The sequence below is a fragment of the Furipterus horrens genome, unplaced genomic scaffold (genome assembly GCF_987537825.1).
Source record: "Furipterus horrens unplaced genomic scaffold, mFurHor1.1.pri manual_scaffold_7, whole genome shotgun sequence".
NCBI lineage: Eukaryota > Metazoa > Chordata > Mammalia > Chiroptera > Furipteridae > Furipterus > Furipterus horrens.
In genome coordinates this window covers 54,650,620-54,672,754 of record NW_028327177.1, presented here as the reverse complement: position 1 = coordinate 54,672,754, position 22,135 = coordinate 54,650,620, and the positions used below count along the sequence as shown (strand labels likewise).

Here is a 22,135-nt window from a genome sequence, read left to right as displayed (position 1 = left end):
ACGAGCCTAACGGATATAGTCATAAAAATAGGCCATTTTGCCTGACTGGTGTGGCTCAGTGGGTTGGTCATCGTCCTGCAAACTGAAAAGGTCATAGGTTCAATTCCCAGTCAGGGCACATGCTTGGGCTGCGGGCCAGGTCCCTGGTTTGGAGTGTGTGAGAGGTAACCAGTAGCTGTTTCTCTCACACATCAATGTTTCTCTCCCTCTCTTTCTCCCTTTAGGCCTTTCTGGGAGTGTGCCTTCTCTACCCAAACACCCTAAGCTTAAGAAGGACCTAGTGACCAGTGGCTCAAAAAACTCAAGATGGAGATTTAGGTCAGTCCTCCTGGCAAAGCACTCAGAACCAGAGTGGGGCTAGCCAAGGTAAGGGAAAAATAAGGTGCACAGGAAAGGATGGAGAGGATGGCTATCTGATGTGAGACAAGTCCAGCTTCAGTGGCAGGAATTATAGTTCATCTCACTGACCTTCGATTTTCCCAGGAAAAGAAACTTACCTGAGTTCCTACAGAGGTTTTCCCAAACAGGATGAACTTATTATTCACAGCATTTGATTTTAGTGATTGAAAGGGGTGGATTGTGGGGACCTGGCTGTGCTGTCGAGATTCCCCTTAGGACAAAGTTGCTCATCCCCTAGCTATAACTACTGCTCACTCTTAGAAGGTTGCAGCTGATGCCTAAGAAATCTATCAGTGCAGTATAAGGGAGCTCACCCTTCCATTGCTGTGTCACCCAAGGGAAAACCCACATTCGATGACCAGTTAATTTAAATGGTCGAGTCCTGATCCCTTGCCCAATTTAGGACTACACAGAAGGGCCATTTTATTTTCAGAGCTCTTTGTATAAGCAATCGAGTCAAGTTTATTGCAGTTCAGCTTCTCTCAGATTTTGCTTCCTTCACTCGCTTTCTGTGTTTTGTTTTGTTTCCCTCAGAGAGAAACTTAACAACTGTAGGCAAATTTATCTGCTTTCCAGAGAACAAAGAGCCTAAGACACCTGCAATCAGATGATCAGATACACTATGTATTTCCAATTAGGATTTTGAGGCATATCAAAATAAACAATCTTTTCATATTTAGACTGGGGATATGTGGGGAAATGGACTGATTAGATTAAGGGAAAGAAAAGTATATTGGAGTTGTACCTGGTATTTAAAAACACTCTGAAATTAAAAAATATATATTATATGATTTTTTTCTTTGCTTTTACAGATACTACAGAAGATGTGAAAGAAAACATGCATTCATGTTTCCAAACTTTTTCATAGGTCTCCAAATGGTTGTTATAACAATCATTATGAAAATAAGCATCTAACTTGACAGACATAAAATTCATGAGCTGGAAACACAATGTTTGATTTATCTATGCTTAAAGTCATAAAACCAAGAGAAAATTGCAGTGAAATAATTTTGGTTCTTGGATATTTATTACTTTCAGTGCATTTGCTTACCTAAATACCTCAGCAGTTAGGAAGAAAAATGTATTTGATGAAATAATTGTTGTGGGCTGCCTCACAAGCTCTCTAGATTCTGCCCTGATGATCCTAGAGAATGTAGGGTGCTGGAGCCTTGGGAAGTTTGGCAGTTAGTATGCTAATTTATATGCTTTTCTAAAAAAGGAAAACATTAACAGTAATTTAAAAATGGCAACTGAGAGATCTTTGAAAAGAGAACCTATTGAGAAATTGTCTTTGTACTGGGAGGAAAATTGTCTTTTCCTCAGTTTCTAAATTTAAACATTGAGGAGGAAGTATCTTGTTATTGTTCTCATAGATCGGCTATCACAGTGGTTACCCACCTGCATGATGGCTTTCCAGATGATGTGGAGGTGACTTCTAAATCAAGAATCAAGACCAATGCTTGTTACTAGATGATCAGACAATGTTTTATATTGTGATTAACATTTGGAGACTGGCCAGGAAGGATGTAGGTCAGAAGAGAGAAGGTGAAAACTGAGGCTGATTTTTTATAACGTTTGACTATTTGCTTAGTTGGCAACTTACTCATTATTTTATCCAATAGAAATACAGACATGAGAAGTCATTGAACTTAATTCATTGCTTCAAAGGGATCAAGAAAGAGAGCAGAAGAGAAAGACTTGTAAGTGAGGTAAACAATGTAAGTAAGGGCACATGGTGGGAGTGAGACTGGCACAAGTTGAAGAAACTGACTAAAACTCTTCAATAAGTCATGTCAGAAATAAGAACAGTGGAGCATGATGATGACATCATCTTTTGGTCCTAGCAGTCCAGCATTTAAGGATCTATTTGTGGGTCCAGCAATCTATACCTCTCAGTATAGATGTCAGAATGATTTTCATGGTCAGAGAGCAGGCTAGCTGTATAACAAGACTAGAATACAATGTCTAAAAAGAGAATTTTATTTCATTCTTATGTAAAAACAGCTTTCCTACCCCATGAGCTGTGAGCACTTACCTCTGACAGGAGGTTCAGGCAAGTAGAATGTTCTTTAAGGACATGACATTGAAGGTGAACCACATACTTCTCACATTTCATTGGCCCTCACCAATCTCTAGCTAAAAGAAAGGCTGAAAAATGTAGTGTCTAGATGAATGAACTATGCTCAATGAGTATTATAAAGAAAAGGAGAGATTAGACCCTGAAGGATGGTTAGCAATTTTTGCTTTGAGGATATACTTATAACTATTCAGACAGATATAAGCTGACCAAAGGTTAGACAGTATGATTGGTTCTATTGGGTGCTTTGGTTTGGAGGGTTGGTCATGGCTGACAGCAGGGTGTTCATTGTTTTCTGCCTGCATGTGACCTGGGTAGGTGCTTTACTGTTTGAGTGTACTAGGTTCCTGCCATATTCTAAGCCTAAATCCTCTGGGGAGCTCCCTAGATTTGCAACAGCTCTCAGGAGAGTGTGCACAATATTTCATAATATGGATTGAAAAACAATATTTATTGGGAAAGCCAGTAAAAGAAGGCGCTCCCAACCTCAGACTCCCATTACTCCCATAGGGTCAAGATTTACTGGTGAATATGCTGTAGCACTTCATTCTTATGATACTCCTTCTTATAGGGCAATGAAACTTTCTCAGTGGAGAACTAAACAGGCTGCATTTTAGAAGACAGACTGGATACATACCTACTTTTTAAAGGAATTGTTTAGGAAAGCCAGCAGCCCAGCTCTTGTAAGGTGAGCTTGTGGCAATTTTAGTTTCTTGTGCCACAGGACATTCAGTTTGGATGCACCTCCTCCCAATCACCACTCCAGTGATTAATTGACCAGGTAACTCCACATAAGTTCTCAGGATTTCAGTGGATAATTTTGTTTCTCAGATCAAGCTCTCTATGTTTCCTGTAGATTTTATGAATTATCTATCCTCTCTTTTCTTAATAAATTGTTTCCTTGCTTCTAGATGAAATTGGTTTCTGTTGTGTACAACCACAGTAATTGACTAATAGACTAAATGTGACCTGGGGAAATATAAAACTTAACCAGACAACAGAATTATTCTGGGACTTAATTGAATCTCAGATAAAGAAAAATGTTGTTATTCTCATTTTATATATTAGATGTAGAGGCCCAGGGATATTCAGTGATTAATTATATTATTCCAACAATTATTAAACAAAAGTGTTGTAATGCAGACTATGATACTTTTTAAAAGCATCTGGCACACATGTTCATTTGAAGCATTAGCTATTACAGGTGACTATTCTATATTTAATATGACATGTTTACTTGTCTGGAAATTGGGACAAGTGTAATAGAACAACAATAAAAAAATTTTTTTAAAAATCCCTGACACCTTGTATTTATAACTGCAGACTGAAATTATATATAGACAGTTTAAGCCTTCCAAGAGAGTCAGATATTGATCTACTTATACTGATCAATTGGCCAGTTGCATATGACAGCACAGAGTCATGATAAATTACCTACAAGCTTAAGCATTTTTCTTGCCATGAATTTTCATGTCCTTAAAAACAACAATCTGATATCTATTTACTATGTCATTCAATGTCATAAAATTAGAAAGAGTAACAGTGTCTTACATATGATAAAGAGATTGCCCACCAGAAAGTTTGCAGTTGACTTTAATACTTATTCCTTCTTAAATCTTTTTCTTTATGAGATTTCACTTGGGAACATCTTGCAACATGTCTGAACAGACATGTGAATGATAGTTACATCTTCCAGGTTGATATGCAGTGTATCATCACAGCTAGGCAGCCACTCTCTTCTTGTTATTATCAAAGAAAAATGTTAGCATAACTTAATTCTAGGACAAAAAACTATGAAAATGTGGTTGTAACTAATTTTAACAGTTAATGTTGAAAACAACCATGAATCAGAAAACAATCAGGTAAAAATTGATCTCATTATATCATAGTTATAGCATAGAAAAATGAGGCCTGACATTTCAATTATTATCCAAGGATGCAATCATTATTACATACACAGGAGGAATACATTTGTTTTATGAGATTTTTAGAACATGTACAGTTATGTGTGTCAGGTTTCATGATGGATATCTCTTAGGCAAAAATGAATAGGTTATACTCTGCCTTTGAGAACTCATATTCTAATGTGTGACAGAAACAACTCAGTGAAATGTGAGTACTCATATCATAAAGCATAAAAATAGAAACTGGAGTCAGGTGGGTACAACTGTGATACCACTAGGAGAAAGGAGAATGATGTAGTAGGTGGGAGTGATGAGGGGTGAGGAGGATAGAAAGCAATAAAAGTTACCTCCCACTCAAAATGAACCTGCAAACCCACATTCCAAGACTTATTAAGAAATATAATGATAGAAAGACCACCAACAGATAAAGAATAGTGACAGAAAGTATATGAGATTAAGGGATTTTATAAAGGGGTCTAATCAAGATTTCACAATGACCATGTTAAGGGTGGTCAAAGAAACAAATGAAGGACTATTAGGAAATAAAGACATAAAAACACAATAAGAGGGAAATTGGGAAGATGCAATAAAAAAAAAACCTACTTAGAAATACTATAAAAATGATGCCAATCAAATTTTTAAAAACCTAAACAGGATAGACTTCTGATTGGATATACTTAAGCAGAGTAGTAAAGTGAAAGAAATGCTGTGAGATTCATTTAAAATGTAGTAGATACATGATAAAATTAAGACTATTTATATAAAATTTTAAATGCATACATACATTTGTGTTTGAAACATAAAAACCATAAAGGAAGAGCTTGACATCTCACTAATAGGAGATCCAGAAATGAAGAACAGGGAGAATGATGGGCATGGTGTAGATTAAATTATTGTCAAGAAAATACTCCCCTCACACCTCAAACCATTTATGGTAGTAGTATATGCCCCAACTCAATTAATGTTGGTTATAGGTATATGATATGTTTGGCAATTGGAATATAGGCAGGCGTAACAGTTCCCAGCCTAGACATAAAAGTCACCGAGTATTTTCAATAGTTCCTCTGGGACTTTCCATCTAACCATAGGTAAAAAGACATGCACTCAGTAGTTGGCTGCTCTCAGAGCAATCTGGGGTACGTGAAGCTGACCAAAACCAAACTCATGGCCTGGAGCCACTTCTACTGCATCCAAATCTCAACCAATCTGCAGACCTGCTCTGGAAGAGTTTCTTCAGTTAATCTGCAAATGTGTAAGCATATTTACTGCTTGTATCAACAGATATAAAAATATATGTGTTTTTTTTCATGCTAGTTACTGGTGTTTGTGCACATGTGTGTTTATGATGAATTATTGTGAAAAGATCTAATTAATACAGTGTAAAAGCAACATTTGTAAGAAAAATAACCGAAACTTCTCCAAAACAAAACAGAAAATGAGCTCTTAGGTGAAATACACACTCTGAATACAATACAGAATTAATAAAACAAATCCTATACTTAGATGAATTAAGTACAACTACAGAATTGACTTATTAAAAAACTTAGTTCACTGTAGCATTATTTACAATTACCAAGATATGGAAGTAGCCCAAGTGTCCAACAGTAGAAGAGTGGATAAAACACCTATGGGACCTGGAGAACATTATGCTAAGTGAAATAAGCCAGTCAGAGAAAGACAGATACCATACGGTTTCACTCATATGTGGAATCTAATGAACAAACTGAACTAACAAGCAAAAACTAGACAGACTCATAGATAGAGAACAGATGACAGCTAGTGGTGTGGAGGGGAGGTTAAGGGGTGGACGGATTGAGCAAAAAGGAGAAAGGACTCTCAGACATAGAAAACAGTGTGGTGATTGTTGGGAGAGGGAAGTGTAAGGGGATCAGATTGTAATGGAAAAAATTCAATAAAAAGTCTAAAAATATAACAAAAATAAAAAACAGACTTGACTATCGACAGTTATAAAAATAAGAATACCCACTCAAAAAATAAAAATAAACAAAAGAAGAAAAATGCAATATATTTTTCCTGGAAGGGAGGAGAAAGGTCTACACAAAAAGTAAAGAAATGTAGTTATATCAAAATCTGAGAATAAGATGATAGGAAAAAATTTCAAATATATGATTAATTCCAGCAAATATTAATGGATTAAACCAATATTTTTTAAAAATGTGTGTTTGTATGTAAAATTAGGAAAAGTAATACAGCTAAGGGGTACTGATAAGTGATTTCTAAAATGAAATAGTACAGTGAGTTGAAAATAAAGACATGCAAAATGAAATAATTTGTGAGTACTTACAGAAAAGCTGGTGCAGCAAAATTAATATTAGATCTATTAGAATCTAGACCAAAAATAAAATGTTAGTGCTGGTAAAGGAAGAAAAAAGCAAAGGCCTATAGAGAAGATATTACAATCATTATTTTTATGCACATAGCTTCAAATATTTAAAAAATTAATAGAATTAGATAATGTAATCACACTAGAAACTGGTGGGTTAAGCAGTAACATTGATAAGTATATATATTATTTGTTTAACTAATTAAGTAATATAATCTAATGGACCCATATAATGATTGTATACAATAACTAATAATTGTATGCAATATTTGTTATTCTCAAATATATAAAAAGCCATAGAGAAGATGTGACCACTGTTCATCTCAAAAGTTGGACCTGGGCCAGAACAAAGTTTGCTTTCTGAAAATCCCCTTTAGAGACTGTCTGATCAGCACTGATGATCATTCTGGCATAAATCAATACCACTCTCTTGCCTCCTGCTATGTGCTGGTTCCTAGAAGAGGTTATTGTCTTGACCTGGTCAAATATATAAAGTAATTTTCATACTTGATGACATTTATGTACTAGTACCCATGACTATTCCCTCTTTCCCCACCCATGACCAACCTTTTACTCTTTATAATTCTCTGGCACCTGCCACACAGTGCAGGGATCCATTTCATCTTGTAGCCACCTAAGACATGACTTGTGTGTAAATTTTTCTTAATAAACTCTATTACTTACTAGACTAGAATGGCCAGTCTCTTTCTTACAGAGATAGACCTTTAGTCCTGGGGTTTCTCCCTGGCCTGAGTGTACTAACAACCATTTTAAAAAACCATTTCAAAAAATGAATTAAAACTACACACTCTCTCTTGACAATACATTACAGTTAATTTATAAATCATCAATAAAATTATAGTTTAAAAAAGTATACATTTGGGAAAATAAAAGCATCCCTAAATAATTCAAATGTTCAAGAAATGTCATAATGACATTTGCAAAATATTTTGAAATAAGTAACATTAAGAACAATCCTAAAGTAAGTAAAAGGATGAAGAATAAAATCAAGACAGAAAATAATAAAATATACAACCAAGAAATAAAATAAAAGACCAAAAAGTTCTTGGAAAAAAACTCATTTAATAGAAAAACTTCTTGCAAAACTAATCAAGAAAAAAGGAAAGGCAAAAATAAATAATACTAGCAACATAAAGGAGCCATAATCAGGCAAAGTAGACATTTAGAGAGTCATAATGGCATGGTAAAAACAATGTTTTGAATAAATTTAAACCTACATGACATAAGTAATTTTATAGTACTGCTACATTACCAAAATTGATTTAAGCTGGTTGAACCAATAATCACCAAATAAACTGAAAGAGCAATTCAGAATTCCTTCAATACAAAGAGGAGCCACATTTGAGCTACAGGTAAACTAAGTCTAAGAAGTGGCAGAATAGTTTATAGAAAGAATATTACTAAAATTGGAATAGATAATTAGCTTTTGTATCAACAAATAATATTGATATATTGTGATAAAGTCACATAATATTCCCCATGCCCATGATTTTCATGTCTTGTATCATTCTCACTGAAATTTCTAACTCATTGCCCATCAAGTTCTACAGTATATGCTTCTTGACTTCAGTGTTCTCCACAGCTCTGTGATTCTGTCTTGCGTCAATGTATTTGTGGGTATGCCCAATCACCACAGCTGGCCTGCAGCCTATCTGTTGTGCACCATATGGAGCCCAGTATAGTGCTTTATCCCAGATTGTATGATTGTATCCAATGCTGGGAGGATATGTGGCTATTACCTCCTTCCCTGTACAAAGCAGCTGTCATAGCTGTGACCTTATAGAGGGCAAGTGCAAAACAACATCTGGTCCAAGCCCAACTCTGCTGGAGGCAGCCCCACTTGGCATGTTGATGTGATCAACAGCAGGAAGCCAGAGAGCTTTCCCATGCTGCCTCTGGCTGGCTGTGTGCCCACCTTGGCTCTGTTCACTCCCAGCTCCGGTTTCAGCCTTCTAAATATAAGGTGTGCTCAGGGATTTCAGACCATACTCAATGTCATCAAACAGTGTCTCCTGATCTATTGGGGCAACACGGTTTATCTTCAACAACTACAAATGGATTGTTTAAAAATATGCATTTTCTAAGTAAACTTTAGAATCACTTTTATTTTAAAAGAACAAATCAAAGAGAAGAAACAGGTGAGTGACTATATCATGGCTGTGTTAACTTTTTTTCTGTGACCTTTAGGCTTATTTCAGATGAAATAAGTTGTGGGCATTGTTTGTAGTTAGATACACACTTTTTTCTCCTTGCTTTTCCAAATAAATACACTCATTGATTGCATTTTTGTTTATTACAGTATATTTAATTATAATTTTGTGTAAACTTTTCAATTCCTTTTAATCCGATGTATATTACATGGTATTATATAATGTTGCTTTCCAAAAAATATTCATGTGGAAAAAAGGAAAAGGAAACTCCTTGTTATTAATATCAATTTCTCTTTCTCAGACACTCTTTCTTGGGCTGCTATTGACAGTGTTTCTGGTGCTTGTTCACGGGGAAAGCAATGGCATCGGTACCTTCCGTTGGTTGCCTTCTGGCCAAAAATCAGTATTATCGAAGTAAGTCATGTCACTGTTAGAGGTTACCCCTAGAGAACATGATCTGAGGTGTCTGTGGGATATTAGTAACCTATGTATCGTGTCCTAGTCAGAACTTAAGAAAGAAGGCTGACAACTGTTTGTGATAGTGAAGGAAATAGGAGTAGAACTCATTTGAGTCCTCTCCAAATCAGTATTATCAAGGAAGGCTCATTTCTTTGTTTTAACTATGTTGTATTGTATCTCTGAAACCATTAATACTTATAAATAAGTGAAAATCAGTTTATATATCATAATTATATTTCATTTCAATACCTTGAATTTAATAGGATACATTAAAATACTTTTATATAAATAAAATATTATTCATTTCTTATAAAAGAAGGGATAGCATGACTATGCTTCAGAGATTTTCTAATTTCCACTTTGCTGCTATGGATAACAGGTTAGCATCTATCATGCCAGTTGAATTTTCATGCATGCATCTCTTGAGTATTTATAGCTCAACAGAAAATTGTAGCTTCTTAAAGAAAATTCAGAAATTTCATTAAATAAAATAATTGTTTTAAAACCAAATTATCATTTATTGAAAATATGCCAGGAATATATAAAGAAAACCCTCTTACTTCAAGATGTTACAACTCTGTGATGGAAACATCCATTAATATTCTTTTTAAAGTAAAGTTAAACTATGCCCATTTACTTAGTGTTATTATATTACCACAGAAATTTTTATATTCTGATAATTTAAAAAGCTTTTAGATTTCAAATACAAGTATGATAACACAAACTATTTAAAAATAATTATTTTACTATAAATTTGATAGCTTTTGTATGCTATTTAAATATATACACATGTAATATTTCTAATGCAGTAAAATAATAATATTCATTACGTACTTCCTAAAATTTTTAATTTTACAACATTTATAACATTTTAAATTCTATATCTATATACATGGACAGAGAGAGGAGATGTCTGCCATGAAAAGGAATATATTATATCAGTAAAATATGTAATATGCCTTATTATTCTAGAAGACTTTTTAATTGATTTATTATTTAACTTTTGATTCATAAATGTATGAGCTATAAGTAAATAATTTCAAGCCATACTCCTTGGGTGTTTAGATGTAAACAATATTAATGTGTTTGCTTGTTATGTATTTGCTCATTTATTATTGTTTCTTTTGTAGAGGCCAGTATTTCTTCAGTTAGCTCTGACTCTGCTAATTTCACAGATGAAGACAAATCCCAGCAAGGTATTTAGTTTATTTCTTATCAGTATTACCCTAATTTTTTTTCTTTGTTTTTTAATCTCTCAAATGTGTTATGTAAGGAAGTAATATGAATTTTATTTGATAGTGTTACCTGAAGTGGCAGAATCCAACTGGTGGTTTAAATCTTTTTTTTATTCTGAACCCGTGCTTTCAAATGTAATAAGAAAAGATCTGTCTGCTAATGGGTAAGTTTCAGCCTTTTCTGAGAAGAGTATTTCTTACTTAGCGAATAAAATAATGCATGTAGTAATTATTAACCAATGAAGATAAAATTGTTGTTTCTTGAGGATGGAACCTTCACTATAAAGCAAACCTGTGAGAATGGAGAGGGAGAAAACTGTTTGTTGCTTCCCATTCCAGTTAAACATCAGTCAGATCATGAGCACTTTGTCTCATTCTACTAAAGTGATTGAAAAGTCATATGCCAGTTTTTACTGTTGGTTAGGGGAAGTGGATTGGGAATCAGAGGCAAGGTTCTAAATGTGTTTTTTTAAATACCTTCAGGAAATAATTATATAGTTGCTGTCTCTAACAACCTAGACTAGTCCCACTGCTAGTTTTTTTTAAAATACTTATTTTGCTTTTTAGACAATGGATGATACTAACATTAATGACCAGTCACTAAATGGGATTAAAGGAATGAATAATGATGGAATTCATACTCTTTAATGTAAAAACATAAAGGTTTTGATTAATGTTCCAATATAATAAATTTAAAATGGAATTAATTAAATATTGATACTTTTTAAAACCAAAGTAAGACAAGTTTTTGAGAAGATGCATTTTTTATGCTCCTTATCAAATATATTGATTTAAATTATCTAGGTATTTTACTTATTTTCTGCTTTGACTATAAAGACAACCTAACTTACAGATGAACATTTCTCAGTTAATCATCTCTGTATTGCAATTCAATAAACATGGTTGGAACAACTGCCTATTTTATACAGCACTAATTGTTGATTCTGACAATCAAAGTGACTCTACCTGCTGAAGTGCTACAAATGTGAACAATACCTTCCAGCACTCGGGCTATCCCAGATGACTCTTCTCCATGGTGAAAAGACAAAAACCTTTCCAGGATCTCAGCAGCCACCCCTAAAAGTTTAAGCATTTTCTTCACTGCTAAGACCATTGCTATAAGTGGCATCAGCTTCATGGAAAATATAAGAAAAGTATGATTTAGAAACATGTGGCCTTTTAAAGTAATGAATCTTCAAATGTAGTTGCCTTTCCATTATCCATATTATTTTTTCAAAATAAATAAAAAACTTTATTTTTTTAATTTTCAAAAAATTCATTAGACTCTTTATGCTTGTTGAATGATTTATTATATTATGCCTTAAAACTAAAGCATTAATACATTAATGGTTTAACGGTCATTGAATTCAAACATGTAGAGGAGCAGCAAAATTTTTTTTAAATAATAAACATTGGAAATAGCAAACACACCCATAAATGCACTACCTGTTAATTACATTACTATATTTTTAACCAATTGGTTATTGTGTAGATTTTAAAATTTATAATTTTAACAATATTTAACAACAGGAAATTATAATGATACAACATTAAGTGATAAAAGTAGAATAATCTTTTTATGGTATGATTTCAGTTGTATTAAAAAGATATATATACCTAAGATTGAAAGTCAATATAACAAAATAGTAACAGTGGCTGCTTTTGGAGATGAAATTATGGGTGGTTTCCATTTTCTCCTTTATATTTTTCTGTATCTTCTCAAATTTTCTAATACATCCAATTTTTGTGTATAATTAGAAAATAACGAAATGTATTTAAAAAGAGCACTGGAATAAATTTTCTGAATGTGAATGAACCCTACATTAGTTTCAGTATTTCTTACTTTTCTCAATTTTGGGTAGTAATATTCAATGAGTTTCAACATAAAAGTTCCTACATACTGCTTGCGAATATTTTTTTACGTAAGATGATAAATGTTAAGAAATCAGGGATTATATATGTCCTCAGAGGTAGATAAGCACTATGGTGTTTTGTGGCTAATGTTGCATTAAATATATCAGCACACATGATTGTTTATTATCCAACTCTCTTCTTATCTCACCACATAGCCATGATAAAATATCAGGACCACTCTCAACACTGGATACTACTGACCATTTACTACTCTTTCTAAATGGGAAATGCATTCCTTTAATTTTGTGACCCTCTATCACTTTCCAATCAATGAAGGTGACTCAAATATCACTTTAGCCCAATAGAGTATCATTGTTTACATATCATTTCCTTTTCTGGTTGCTTGAATTTATAATTTTTATACATGCATAGAGGTTGGTTAAAGTTTTAGGTTATATATTTCACTTGGCTTTAATCTAAAATTAAATTACATTAATTGAAGTCTGATTTTTCCTAAAGTGAGAGAAAAATATAGTAAAGAAAAATGGTAAAATTTGGGATAATTTTAAAATTATTAACAAGCTTTTTTTTACTTAACAGCTTTGTGTATGTGTGAACAGACTATTTAGGTTATTTGATTAATTTCCCCAAAGTGTCAAAATTGTTGCTTTTACATTAGTTTACAATAGTGTTACTGTTGTTAAAAGTTATTGTTTGAAGTAGATGAGTTTTACAAAGACTTTTAAATCAAATATATTTTCATGACAACATAAAATTATTAAGCATAGTTAGATTTGTGAGGATAGGTAGATAATATAAGATAATATAAGAAATCTTCCTGAAATATGTTAATGTGCTTTTTGTAAAATGATTTAAAAATTGAAAGTACTCCTGTGTGCTATACCAGTTTCTACAGAAATAAAATGATAAATGTAATTAAAGAGAACAAAATGTTTTCTAGGTAAATTCCTAGAAATTGTAAATTCCAAGTTAATTGGTTTTTTTGTTATTGTTGTTGTTATTTTTTGGTTTTTCAATTACGGTTGTCCCACTTTTCTGCCATTTCTCTCCCCCACCGAGCCCACCCATTCTCCCACAATCATATCCCTCCCCTTTGTCCATGTCCATGAGTCATTTATACACATTCCTTGACTAAACCCTTCCCAGACTTATCCCCCTTCTCTCCCTCCCCCCTCCCCCCTATTGACTGCTATTCTCCTCTTTGTTCTATTTAGTTCTTTTGTTTCTGTTGTTCTTTAGTTTCCTGTATTAGGTGATATCATATGGTATTTTTCTTTTTTTGCCTGGCTTACTTCACTAAGCATAATTCTCTCTAGTTCCATCCATGTTGTTGCAAATGGCAGGATTTCCTTCTTTCTCTCTGCTGCATAGTATTCCATTGTGTAAATATACCACAATTTTTTGATCCACTCATCTACAGATGGACACTAAGGCTGTTTCCAGAACTTAGCTATTGTAAACAGTGCTGCTATGAACATAGCGGTGCATAAGTTCTTTTGAATTAGTGTTTTAGGATTTTTCAGGTATAGTCCTAGCAGTGGAATCACTGGTTGAAAAGGCATTTCCATTTTTAGTTTTTTGAGGTAATGCCATACTGTTTTCCATAGTGGCTGCACCAGTCTGCATTCCCACCAACAGTGCAGTAGGGTTTCCGTTTCTGCACATCCTCGCCAGCACTTTTTTGTCAATTTGTTCATGATGGCCATTCTGACTAGTGCAAAACGGTGTCTCATTGTGGTTTTTATTTGCATCTCTGTGATGGCTAATGATGTTGAGCATTTTTACATGTGTCTATAGACCTTCTGTATGTCCTCTTCAGAGAAGTGTTTGTTCAGGTCCTTTGCCCATTTTTTAATTGGGTTGTTTGTTTTCTCGACGTTGAGTCGTATAAGCTCTTTATATATTTTGGAAATCAGTCCCCTGTCTGTGATGTCATTGGAAAATATGTTTTCCCATATGGTTGGTGTACTTTTCATCTTGCTGATGTTTTCTTTTGCTGAGCAGAAACTCTTAGTTTGATGTAATTCCATTTGTTTATTTTTTCCTTTATTTCTCTTGCCTTAGGCGATGTATCCATGAAGATATTGTTATGTGAGATATCTAAAATTTTCCTGCCTATGTTTTCCTCTAGGACTTTTATGGTGTCACGGCTTACATTTAAGTCTTTGATCCATCTTGAGTTTATTCTCATGTGTGATGTAAGTTGGTGGTCTAGATTCATTTTTTTGCAAGTTCCTATCCAGTTCCCCCAGCACCATTTGTTAAAGAGGCTCTTCTCACTCCACTTTATGTTCCTTCCTCCTTTATCAAAGATTAGTTGACCATAGAGGCCTGGGTTTATTTCTGGGCTCTCTATTCTGTTCAATTGATCCATATGTCTGTTCTTATGCCAGTACCAGACTGTTTTGATCACAGTGGCTTTGTAGTACTGTTTGATATCTGGTGTTGTGATTCCTCCTGCTGTGTTCTTCTGTCGCAAGATTGCTTTTGCTATTCGGGGTCTTTTTTTGGTTCCATATGAATTTTTGGAGTATTTGTTCAAAATCTGTAAAATATGTTGTTGGTATTTTAATAGGGATTGCATTGAATCTGTAAATTGCTTTGGATAGTATGGCCATTTTGATAATGTTGATTCTTTCCATCCAAGAACATGGTATTTGCTTCCATTTATTTCTATCTTCCTTAATTTCTTTCTTCAATGTTACATAATTTTCACAGTACAGGTCTTTTATCTCTTTGGTTAAGTTTATTCCTAGGTACTTTATTTTTCTTGTTGCTATAGTAAATGGTATTTTCTTTTTTGCCTCTGTCTCTGATATTTTATTGTTGGTGTACAAAAATGCCTTAGATTTCTGCATATTTATTTTGTACCCTGCTATTTTGCCAAATTCATTTATTATATCGAGTAGTCTTTTAGTGGAGTTTATAGGATTTTCTAGGTATACTATCATGTCATCTGCATATAATGAAAGTTTTACTTCCTCTTTCCCAATTTGGATGCCTTTTATTTCTTTTTCTTGTCTGATTGCTGTGGCTAGGACTTCCAACACTATGTTGAATAGAAGTGGAGAGAGTGGACAACCTTGTCTAGTTCCTGAATTCAGGGGGAATGCTTTTAGTTTTTGTCCATTGAGCATGATGTTGGCCTCAGGCTTCTCATATATAGCCTTAATTATGTTAAGGTATGCTCCCTCTATTCCCATTTTGCTGAGTGTTTTCATCATAAATGGGTGTTGTACTTTATCAAATGCTTTTTCTGCATCTATTGATATCATCATGTGATTTTTGTCTTTCATTTTGTTTAGGTGATGTATTATATTTATTGATTTGTGAATATTAAACCATCCTTGCATACCTGGGATGAATCCCACTTGATCGTGGTGTATGATCTTTTTGATGTATTGCTGGATCCTGTTTGCCAATATTTTATTGAGGATTTTAGTATCTAAGTTCATCAGTGATATTGGCCTGTAGTTTTCTTTCTTTGTTGTATCTTGACCTGGTTTTGGGATTAGGGTAATACTAGCTTCATAGAAAGTTTGGGACTTTTTCCTCTTCTTTGATTTTTTGGAATAGGTTGAGGAGGGTAAGAGTTAATTCTTTCCTAAATGTTTTGTAAAATTCGCCTGTGAAGCCATCCGGTCCAGGGCTTTTGTGTGCAGGGAGATTTTGGATTACTGTTTCAATTTCCTTCTTTGTTATTGGTCTGTTGAGACTTTCCACTTCTTCTTGATTCAGTTTTGGAAGGTTATATGTTTCTAAAAATTTGTCCATTTTTTTATAGGTGGTCAAATTTTTTGCCATACAGTTGTTTGTAGTAATTTCTTAATATTCTTTGTATTTCTGTGGTATCAGTCGTGAGTTCTCCTCTTTCATTTCTGATTTTGTTTATTTGGGTCCTTTCTCTTTTATTCTTGATGAGCCTGGCTAGAGGCATGTCAACTTTGTTTACTTGTTCAAAGAACCAGCTCTAGTTTTGTTGATCTTTTGAATTGTTTGTTTAGTCTCTATGTTATTTAATTCTGCTCTGATCTTGATTTCCTTCCTTCTTCTTGTCCTGGTCTTTGTTTGCTGTTGTTGTTCTAGCTCTTGTAGCTTTAGGGTTAGATTTTTTTATTTGAGATTCTTCTATCCTTTTCAGATATGCCTGTATTGCTATGAACTTCCCTCTTAGGATTGCTTTTGCTGTGTCCCATAGGTTTTGGGCTGTTGTGTGTTCATTATCATTAATTTCTAGAAAAATATCTTGATTTCTTCTTTAATGTCATTGTTAACCCATTCATTATTTAATAGCATGTTATTCATTTTCCATGAGTTTGGGTGTCTTTGATATTTTTCTCTGAGGTTGAGTTCTAGTTTCAAGGCATTGTGGTCTGAAAATATGCTTGATATAATTTCAATTTCCTTGAATTTGTTGAGGCTTGTTTTGTGTCCTATCATGTGGTCTATCTTTGAAAATGTCCCATGTACATTTGAACAGAATGTATACTTTGCTTCTTTGGGGTGGAAAATTCTATATATATATATATCAGTTAGGTCCATGTGGTTTAGTGTGTTGTTCAATGCCTGTATATCCTTGGTGTTTCTTTGCTTCGATGATTTGTCTATTGTTGATAATGGAGTGTTGAAGTCCCCTACTATGAGTGTGTTGTTGTTGATATCCTTCTTGTGGTTTTCTAGTATTTTCTTTATGTATTTGGGTGCTCTCATGTTGTGTACATATAAGTTTATCAGTGTTATATCTTCTTGATGGATTGTTCCTTTAAGTATGAAATATCTCTTTGTCTCTTTGTATTGCCCTTGCTTTGACATCCAATTTGTCTGATATGAGGACTGCTACCCCGGCTTTTTTTTTGCCAGTCCATATGCTTGGAATATTTCTTTATATCCCTTTACTTTCAGTCTATGTAAATCTTCTGTTTTGAGATGTGTTTCTTGTAAACAGCAAATATGTGGGTCCTGTTTTCTTATCTATTCCATTACCTTATGTCTTTTAATAGGAGCATTTAAACCATTTACATTTAAGTTTATTATTGACGTGTATTTATTCATTTCCCTTTGTAGCTCTGTTCCTCTCCTCTTTTTTTCTTCTTCTTTTTTTCTTAGAACATTCCCTTTAGCATCTCTTGCAATGCTGGTTTGGTGGAGATGTATTCTTTTAGTTTTCCTTTGTCTGAGAAACTCCTTATTTCACCTTTCATTTTGAATGAGAGCCTTGCTGGGTAGAGTATTCTTGGTTGTAGGCCTTTGTTTTTCATTGCTTGAAGTACTTTTGACCATTCCCTTCTGGCTTGTAGTGATTCTTTTGAGAAATCGGTCGATAGCTTTATCGGAGCTCCCTTGTATGTTATTTGCTGTTTTTCTCTTGGTGCTTTTAGGATTCTCTCTTTGTCTTGGAATGTTGCCATTTTAATTATGATGTGCCTTGGAGTGGGTTTTGGGGGGTTCCTCTTCATTAGAACTCTGTGCTTCCTGAACTTGTATCACTTTTTCTCTCATACGGTTGGGAAATTTTTCTGTCACTATTACTTCTATCAGTTTTTCAATTCCATGCTCCTTTTCTTCTCCCTCTCTTATTCCGATGATCCTGATATGATTTATTCTCATGTTATCCTGTAATTCCCTTACATCTTGTTCATATTTTTTTCAATTTTTTTTTTATTTTCCGTATTGTCTGGGAGTTTTTCTCTACATTATCTTCTAACTCACTAATACGACCCTCTGCTTCGTTTAGCCTGCTTTTGACTGATTCTACTGTGTTTTTCAGTTCAGAGATTGAATTCTTCATTTCTTCCTGGTTCTTGTTAATAGTTTCTATGTCCTTTTTTATGCTGGTGTAGTTCTCTACAAGTTCCCTGTAATTTTCTTGGAGCTGCTGGTAACTTCCTTGGAGGTTGTCATAGTTGTTTTTAAGGTTGTGGAGTATATTGAGCTTCTTCACCACCATTGTTTTGAATTCCGTGTCTGAAATTTGGGCTATGTCTATTTCATCTATCTCTCTTCCTGGGGATTCCTCTTTTCTTTTCATTGAGAGGTTATTTCTGTGTCTTACCATGTTGAATTCTTCTTGTTTGTTTTTATTTCGGGGGGTTTGTCCGCTTTGCCTTCCCACCTTTGTGGTATGAGATTTTTTATAGGAGATCTGAGGGGTTTCAGTGGTGCAGTCTCTTTGATCTCCTGAGCCTGACGTTCTTGAGTTACCCTTTATGTCATTTGTTTATGCTGTCCGGTTATATTTCAGTTGTTCTTTGGTAGGATCTCCCCTCTGGCTAATTGATTGAGAGTCACTCTATACACTTTGTCTTTAGTTCTTTTGTGGAGATGCTGTTAAAAACATAAACACACAGCCCAGGCAGGAGACCCACACCCTCAAAAATATCCCCTACCCTCTATCCTGCTATCGTCAGCCAACGAGCCAGTATTAATATAAATGTAGAGAGATTAGAGCTTTTATACTATAGGAAGAATATATAAGAGTTGTTTTTAGGGAGGAAAAATATGATTTTTGAGAGAGGGGGTGATAGATTAATAATAGTTGAGACTATGCAAGACAGTGGGTAATATTTACATTGCATGTTAATAAAAACAGAAGAAAATGATGGAAAAATGCAGAATATAGTAAGAAAGTGGGATTGTATAGTATTGGATTAATATAGTAATTCTATTTATTTAGAGTGAAAGGGAGGCTAAACTAGACACACAAATAAACAATGATTAAAGAGGAAGGATGAGAGGGAGAGATTATATGAAATGAATTAGAGATATAGTTTTGCTTGTTTTGTTTTTCCCCTTCCTCTCTTCTCTTCTTTTTTCCCTTTTTTAAGGAAGGGGGGAAAAAAAGAAAAGAAAAAAAAGGAATGTTTTTACTCAGTTCAGCCTTCATGTGTCGTCTTCTTTTTCTGCGTCCCCAGCTGGTCTAATGTGGCAGGTGAGATGTTCTTGTAACTTGTGGCAGTGGTGTGCGCCAGCGGTGGCCAGCAAAGCGCGCTCCCTTGTCACCCACTAGAGTCAGCTGAGGTGTCTTTGCGCGAGCCCCTGCGCGCGCAGGTCAGTCAGCCCGAGAACTTACCTCGGTCCTGTCAAGCCGCACTCTGGGAGCTGGTCTCTCGCCTCCCAGGGTGGGGTCCCAGACACTTGGGCACAGTGGAAGTGAGCGACTGGAGCCTATTGAAGCCGGGCTGAGGTGGTTCCGTGCTCATGAGCCCACGTGTACTCAAGGCGGCCCAAGAACTAGCCTCAGTCCCACGGAGCTGAGCTCCGGAAGTTGGTCTCTCGCCTCTTAGGGTGGGGCCCCGGACACTTGTGCACAGTGGAAGTGAGCGTCTGTGAGTCACTGCCACCCGCTGTTCCCTTGCCACAGCCACCCGCTGTTCCCACACCCATCTGGGTGGGCACAAGCAGAGCCTGAGCAAGTGGTCGGAATTCCAGCCTGGGGCCTGGCGCCCACTGGAGCTGGCTAGGGGTGTCTGTGCACGGTCTTCTGCTTGTTCAGTTGGCCTTCCCTGTTCCCGTTGGGGCACTGATCTTATGTTTGTTGGGTTGTTTCCGAGGGGCACCTGGACTCATGGCCACACACCTGGGCCAGTGAATTAGGGCACTTCTCTATGCATGCCTGCGCGACCCAAGGGGAGGGTTGGGGAGTGGACGAGCGCACCTCTGCACCTGCGTTCCTCAGGAATGTCCTACCACCCCCAAACTTTCCACCCCTCTCCACAGTCCACAAAAGAAAAATATAAAGGAAAATTATATTCTCATTTGCACAGCAGTACGCTGTCTCCTGTCCTTCAGCGCCAATGCCACTTGGTCAAGTCCCATCTCTGCCAGCGGGCAGAGATCTGCTCTCCTCCCTACTCCTCTCTGGGGAAGCCTCTGGTCACCAAAAAGCCTTTGTGTACTTCCAGCCACAGCTCGGGCAGCTGCCCCAGTCAGGAATCCTGTTTCATCCCTTTTTTCTCCACTATCCTCACTAAACAGGTTGTTCCCAGATGGTTTTTCTCTAATCCAGCAGTGCCAAGGCTTGACTCCTGCCAGTGTCCAGCTACTCACTGAGATGTTCTCTCTGCAATTAGTTCAAACTACAGATGGGTCTCGGGAGCCTAAAAGTGCAGCCTCCACTCACTTCTCCACCATCTTCTCTCAAGTTAATTGTTTCTAAGGTAGTTTTCCTACAGTCTTCCTCAGAGAAACCTCTAATCAGATATTTTCATTATAAGCTCTTATAGTCCATGTTTCTCTCCTTGCTAGCACTTATCACAATTATAGTTTTATGTTTGTTTGTCTAGCTACTTGTTTTCCCCACTGCACTATAAAATACGCAAGCGAAAGGATCACATTTGCTCTACTCAATAGCTTTTACCCAGATTTGCGCACATCAACATGTATTTGTTGGGAGAATGACAATGGCTCTTTAGCAAGAACTGGCCTCTGTCTTAAGAAGTGTTACCCTTCAGTAAAAAAAAGTAAACACTAAATTGATAAAGAAAATATTTTTCATTTAGTGATAAGTGCTGTAAAGCAAACAAAACAAGGTATTGAAGAGTCCTTGAGATAAGTCAGAGATTAAGGGAAGGCTGCTTTAATTGGTGTAGTTAGGAAAGGACTCATAGAGAAAATGACAGGGGAACTGAGTTCTGAAAGAGAGGAAGCAGTCAGTTTTGTGAAAAGTACCCTGGGCAGAAAAAATAACCAGTGTAATTCTGTCCAGTCTCTTGTTACGCTGTTGTCAAGTGACAGCTGCTTTGAAAGAATTTGGCATTTTCTACTTGGAGATCAAATTGTTTATAGCGTTTGGTTTGTTTCCGACTAAATCCAGGAGGAGAAATGGTGAGGTCTGCGATTATACACTTTCTTAAAGTTCTTCAGGGTGATCTATGAATTGTACCAAATCACACTGCATAGCAGTATGAAGTAAAGTCACCAGTCATATCAGAAATGCCTTGAGTCTTGTGAGCACAGCCTCATGAGTGTTTCTAGTCTCTAAAACATTTTTTTTAAACTAACAAGGTAAGCTTTTCCCTATTTTTTCCAACCTTTCACACCAAATGGATTATATACATTTGTATTATGTTAAAGATTCTTTTCTAGTTTCTTTTTTAAAAATATTTTATTGATTGATTTTTAGAGAGAGGAGAAAGGAGTGAGAAAGAGAGGGAGAGAAACATCAATGTGTGGTTGCCTATTGCGCACCCCCTACTAGGGACCTGGCCTGCAACCCAGGCATGCGTCCTGACTGGGAATAGAACTGGTGACCCTTTCGTTCATAGGATGGTGCTCAATACACTGAGCCACACCAGTCAGGGCAAAAGATTCTTTTCTAGTTTCTTTCTTTAAAATGTCTTTTTAGAACTATTTCATGTCAAAGGACAAGAAAAAGAGAGTACTACAGTTATTCTCCTTCCTCAGTAATTTATAGAAAGATTGTGTTTCAGATTAGTGTCTCAAAATTTTCTTCTATTAAAGTATAATTATTTGATTTTCCAAAAGTTGAGGGAGTGAAAAAAGTATGATATGTTTTTAATATAGTGCTTTAAATAACTTTATTTAAATGTTAAGTACATTTTAACTAAATTCACTATAAACAAATATGCATTTAATTTATTAAGAAAAAATACCTTGTGCCCTGACTGGTGTGGCTCAATGGGTTGGATGCTGGCCTGCAAACCAAAAGATTG

General features: G+C 35.5%; 1 protein-coding gene across 1 annotated transcript; it reads left to right on the top strand.

The window, feature by feature from the left end:
* Window positions 1-8,721: 8,721 nt before the first annotated feature.
* Window positions 8,722-12,410, top strand: PPDPFL (pancreatic progenitor cell differentiation and proliferation factor like). The gene is made up of 5 exons (XM_090282869.1): window positions 8,722-8,883; window positions 9,197-9,309; window positions 10,485-10,550; window positions 10,654-10,753; window positions 11,519-12,410. Exons 2-5 carry the CDS (start codon window positions 9,255-9,257, stop codon window positions 11,529-11,531), a joined length of 234 nt encoding a protein of 77 aa, XP_090138995.1. The 5' UTR covers window positions 8,722-8,883; window positions 9,197-9,254; the 3' UTR covers window positions 11,532-12,410.
* The last annotated feature ends 9,725 nt before the right edge of the window (window positions 12,411-22,135 follow it).